Below are 6,000 nucleotides of genomic sequence, written 5' to 3'. Positions count from 1 at the left end.
ATTTCTAGAGACTGTCCGCAGTTCTGGCCAGCCCGATCAGATCTCAATCCCTGTTATTTCTGGCTATGGGATATCTGAACGGCAGCATACAGATGCTTGTCGGTTTGAAAGCAAGCATTAAACAGCATGCAGCCAACATCACCAATGAGATGCTACGCAAAACTGTTGCACGCAGTCCTTCGTTTTCAGAATGTCATCTCAAGTGAAGCACATAGAACAATATCTGTAGATTTCTAAGTTCTGATATTAAAATCTAATCCTAAGTTAACTATTCCATCTCGTGTTTACTGTGCAATTTCTCCCCTGGTGGCGGAAATTCGAACTATTTTTTTTAAATCTACAAATTGCTTCCTCACACCCAAAACGACATACCCACCAATTTTCACAGCACTGTCTCTAACTGTTTTGACACTAGGATCTCCTGAATAGGGAAACTTATTTTATAACTACCCACTATATGCTTTAAAATGCAGCTACATAAAATATGAGACATGCTCAAAGGAAAGTATGCTCCGATGGATCTCAAAGGATGCTCTGATGTCTTCATTATCATTCCATTCTTCAGCTGCTGAACTACTAATGGCAGAGCTTCATTTAAAAGTAGTCATTAGTACTTTGTATTGGTTTATATATTCATCTGCAAAAATGTTTATTTTGACTTTGTAATCTATTATGCTGGATGACAAAGATTAAAAATAGCAAAGAGTATAAGTACAAACCCTGTGGTGCGCCAACTTCAAAAGTTCTCATGTCTTTGCAGTTTCGGATAGTGGGGATTGACACCCATCCAAAACTGTCACTCCTGCAAAGCATCTGTATAGCTGGTTGGTACTGAAGTGTCAATTATGATTGGCAATAAAAGAGATGCCGATCTATTCTCAGCATAGTTGATCTACGAAGGGCTTGGATTTCTTGGAACTGATTTAGTAACCCACTGATAACATTTTATGATACATCAAGCCACACTACAAACTCGGCTCTGTGACTGTCTGCCTTAGAGAGCATTCAAGTGCCGAAGAGCAGCCCTCTAGCCTGTTTTTTTCATCGGGTATCTCTGTTTATGACTGCCCCTTGACCAGGAAAGCATTAAAATTCAGTCCGACAGTCTGTCAGCAGCGCCATCGCTTTGCAGCAACTTTGTTAATGATCCTTCCACAGGTTCACCTATGGAAACCTTGTTACGACTTTTACTTCCTAAATTATCAAGTTTGGTCATCTTTCCGGCACGCTGGTGCAACATGGTGACCGCGCTGAGATCCCACTACGAGCTCTTTAACCACATTAATATACACTATTGGGGCTGGAATTATCACGGCTTCCCATTTGAGAAGTGCTTTTTATTTACAGTAGTGCACGGGAACCAAGGAAAGAGTATATTAGAATTGAAACTTTTGAGCTGTGGAGGAGGAGTTGAAAGGGAAAAATGGACAGAGAAAGTAAGAACATGAGGAAGTATTGAGAAGGGCAAAAGAAAATAGAAGTGTGATAAAAGGTTATAAGGAAAGGATTATAAAGAAAAATTGGATTTGGAATGAACATTTACTGGAGTGGGCAGGGGGAGTTCAGGGATATAATGGAAGGGAAGGTTATGGGTAAGACACTGAGGAAGGAGAATTGGAATGTTATATGATTTGATATTGGCTAATTAGGTATTGTTGGGCTGAAGAAGAGGAAGAGATAGAGATGCAGTTGAGTTCTGGATGTCATGGATGTGCACTGTGGCAGAGAACATATGATTATTAATAATATCTTCTCCGTAACATATTACTATGCAAATCAACATATTTATGAAAAACTGCAATTTAAACTGCAAATTAATAATAATACTTCATTTACTATATGTTTAAAAAACATGTTCGGTGATTAAAATTTTTTTGACTGGAAAATGCAGTGGTATGATACAAAAAGTTTAGAGAAAAAATAATTTATTCTAAGAAAAATGAGTGACACGGGACAGGAAATAACAAAGAAAACAATTTTTTGCATAAAAGTAAACGAACACTAAGTTTTATCAAAAAATAATAAATTACATAGCCTATTTAAGGAATTTCACAGCGCCTTCAAATGTTAAACCCTCAACTTTCACTAATGACTACACAAAAATTATGGCATGTCTTGTAATGAAAACGTCACTAAGACTGAAAGAAATTTATAAATCCAGTTGAGCATTTTTCACATTCAGCATAATATACATATCTGAGCTTAGTTATGAACTTGATCAAAATTCTGTATTTTAAACCAGCCAAACAGCTAATTTTTAGATTATTGTTTTGTTCAATAGGAAATTATATCTTATGTTGGTGATCAAGCCAATTCAGACTCTCTGCATCAACTCTGGTCCATTCCCACGTCTGTACTGTTAAATACAATCAGAGATTCAGGAGTAGCTGGATGACTGCTTGATGGAGGGCTCTTTGGCTCAGTTTTGATTACTGGAATTTCACATGTGGTTATAGGTGGTGTTCCACTGCTGGAGGTTTGGGATACCACAATGGAGCCTGGAGTCCCTTGAGACATAGTTACAACAACAACTTTGGCCATTGGTGCTGCTGAGGTTACTACTTTGGCTGGCAAATTCTGAGTTGTGGTGGCTGTAACAATCTTTACTAGAGTTGCAGTAGCGTTTCCTGTACCGGATCCACCCAAGGTATTCTGGGAAACAGTTGAGGTAGGTGGCCGTGGCGAAGCAAGAAGGACATACTTTTGAGAAGGTGCAGATGAAACAGCTGGTGTACGAGGAACTGTAACAATAGTGGGAGTTCTAGGGTTGGTTTGAAGTAACCGTGGCTGAAAGAAAACATAATTCATGAAGGAAGTACTGCTGTGTGCTAACTGATAACACTACAAAACAAACCAGGATAGTATACAGGGAGAAATAGTGAAAAACTTAATAAATAAAGTTTATATACAACAATTATGTCTCAGTTTGAAGAAAAGCATAATTTTGCTATCACAGAGCCAAATAATGTAGAACTCTCTTTGAGGAAACTTTCAGTCATTCATATAATCTAAAACAGAACTAGTGTATTCCAATAACTAATTACTCTTTAGTTAAAGATAATTATATATTGGAACAAACTGCTACCTAACCTTATTGAATTAGAGCTTATGCAAATTTAAGAGTTGAAATGGTCCTGGAGTAACTTCTGTAGTTGCTGTTACAAGCATTCCATGCTTGAATCCATATGCTGCCACAAAAAAAATTTATGGATTATTGTTAACTGAGCTTTCCAAAAAATTGCACTGGTCAAGAGCCATCACATTATGACCACTCCTGTCTACATGAGTAGATGCACAAGGGTAGCTATCTACTCATGTAGACAGGTCCCACAGCAGCTATGAGTGACACCGAATGGTGCAGCATGTATAGTGACGGCACAGATAGTGTCTGCCCATTTGTCAGTATGAAGCCTAAGCAATTGGGAAAGGCAAGACCTGATGGAATTAAATGGAAAATGATTTGTTGCACTAAGAAGGCACCTCAACAACCACAGGCACTGTTGGCTGTTTGAGAGCTGTCACAGTGAAGGTATGGCAGGAATGATCAGCAGAGGGACATGCAATCACCCAATATGCTGGGATGGGAAGACCACCCACCACTGGTTGACAGTGGTTATCTTCCTGTCTCTGTGAAAGTTAAGGTGAATGGTAGTTGGCACATGCTGTTCGGGACAACAGAAAAATTGTGATGGCTCCTGACCTCTCAATTAATGGCAGACTACAACCAGAGTGCACAGAGAAACATTTGCGAGCACAATATCCAATGGATGCTCTTGTGGATAGGCCCATGGAGCAGGCAACCTGTTGATGTGCCCATGTTGACCAACCGTTATTGACACCTTCACATGCAAGGTTTCAGGTCCATCATGCCGACAGAAGGGTACATATTCAATGTCAAGCAGGTAAACAGCTGCAACTGGACAAAAACAGGCCGGTGACAGTGGTATCATAGTTTGGAGGATGCTTTCATGGACATCACTGGGTTCGCTCATCCCCACTAAACACACACTCACCACCAGATCCTACCTTGGCATTATTTCGGACTAGGTTTTGCCCTACGTGGTGACTATGTATCCAGATGGCACTGAACTCTTTCAACAAGACAACATCCCATTTCACAGAGCCCACAATATGCAGGAATGGTTCAAGGATCATGTCCAAGCATTTCATGTGCTCCTCTGGCTGCCAGATCCCCCAATATCAATCCCATCAAACATTAATGGGATGTAGTGGAACACCGCATTTGTCAATCCGTGCCAGTGCTTCTCTCCATTGACAGCCTCCAGGATGTCCTTCTGTCAAGTCCAGGATACCTGAGGATACCTTCCACAGTCTCATGGAGTCAATGCCATGCCTGGCACAAGCAGATCACTGTGAAAGGCAGCCCAATGCTATTAGGTAAGTGATCATATTGATTTGCCTCATGAGTGTATGTGTGCTATAATAATAACTGTAGTATATATACTGTACAAAGTTGCAAAACTTGCAACCAGCCTTGTAGTTCACAAGTTTAGGATTCTTCTGATCCGGATGAAGAAATTACAGTCTGATAAACCATAAATTAAAAATGAAGATTCATATAGTCTGATGCAGCATAAAATAAGGAACAAAAATGAAAAATAATGTAGTCTCATTTAATTTTGCTCAAATAGATATAAATATCTGAAAAGTAAAATACATAATTTCTATATTTCACATGAAATACAGTAAAATATAAATATATACAAATAGATATTAATATATTTTATAGCTCTTTTCCATGACCTACAGAAAAGAGCTTTATGCTTCAGTTATATAAGGCCGCCGTAGCCTAGTTGTCAGGCACGCAGGTGCATAAGTACACGTGCCTTGAATTACCGGGGTTCAAGCCCGTGATTGCTGAATACGGTGCTGTTTCTTGTATTCTGCCTATCTTGTGAACTCCTCTCACCGTTTGGTCGTCCCGGAGTATAAACAGAAAATTTATTTATTTATAAAATAGAGAAAAGGATGAAAAATACTAAAATTAAAAAAGGACTTTGTTTAGAATAATAGCTAAAAATAAATTTTAAACTATGTATCAATCAAAATTAATTACCTTATCAATATGTTGCCAGACCTGTAAAAATTCAAAATCAAGTCATATACCATGAAATACTATTCAGTTGTTTTGTGGCAAGAATTAAAAACATAAATGGCAAAAGCAGTTAGTTTATTAGTAGTGAATAGTTTAATTAATAATAGAAAAAAAAAAAAGCCTCAAAAAATCCAAATTCAAAATGGACACTGATTTCTCTCTCTCTCTCTCTCTCTCTCTCTCTCTCTCACACACACACACACACACACACACACACACACACACACACACACACACACACACACACACACACACACACACACACACACACACACACACACACACACACAATAAAGTTCATTCTTCCAATGCAAACATATGTAATTTCAACCGACGTCACACAACTATACAGAACAGACTTTTAGAGGATTGTGCTGAGATACAACAATGCTTAGCATGTCATTTGCTAGCATCTTTCAATGTGCTCCAGTGATCAACTGCAGTCATGGCAAACTGCAATCAATGGCACTTGATTATTCCATGAGTGAGTGCATTGTCTTCTTTTAACTGCAAATTAGCAATAAAAATTTTATTAACTTATTTCCATCTTCCTGATCTAACTGAATATAATAGTTTCATTGAGATAACTTAGCTGATGGAAAGTAAGAAATGAGGGCAAGATCTCCCTTTTTTTATTGTAATTAAAATCAGTTTATTCATATGAGAAACAGTTGTAACTGGTCTTCAGCAATCACTACTGATCTTAGGGCATCTCCTGTTTTAGCTAACATGAAGTCAATATGCTTGCTGAGAATTGGTGGGAAAGGGGATGAAGTATTTGAGTAGAATTCATAACTGAAAAAAGAAAATTGAACTCTTGCCATATATTTCAGGGGAAGAAGATTCACAGAGTGGCTTTTTTACAGCAAGTAAAAAAGTAAAAA

At 38.2% G+C, this 6,000-nt stretch overlaps 1 protein-coding gene across 2 annotated transcripts in view; it reads right to left on the bottom strand.

The window, feature by feature from the left end:
- Positions 1-2,204: 2,204 nt before the first annotated feature.
- The window catches only part of LOC150075816 (transcription initiation factor TFIID subunit 6-like), a 59,719-nt gene continuing 55,923 nt past the window's right edge, over positions 2,205-6,000 (bottom strand). The window contains exons 12-13 of one of the 2 annotated variants that reach the window (XM_090387975.1): positions 5,078-5,098; positions 2,205-2,787 (exon numbers count right to left, since the gene is read on the bottom strand). In XM_090387975.1, the coding sequence (XP_090244101.1) occupies positions 2,329-2,787; positions 5,078-5,098 (480 nt within the window). In that variant the 3' untranslated portion in view covers positions 2,205-2,328. The remainder of the gene's footprint in view (positions 2,788-5,077; positions 5,099-6,000) is intronic. The other variant, XM_090387976.1, reaches the window with a different exon arrangement.

Source organism: Mastigoproctus giganteus, chromosome 13 (genome assembly GCF_048544385.1).
Source record: "Mastigoproctus giganteus isolate SK-2022 chromosome 13, ASM4854438v1, whole genome shotgun sequence".
NCBI classification, from domain to species: Eukaryota; Metazoa; Arthropoda; class Arachnida; order Uropygi; family Thelyphonidae; genus Mastigoproctus; species Mastigoproctus giganteus.
The sequence above is the reverse complement of the archived record's forward strand: the minus strand, read 5'-3'. Positions and strand labels throughout refer to the sequence as shown.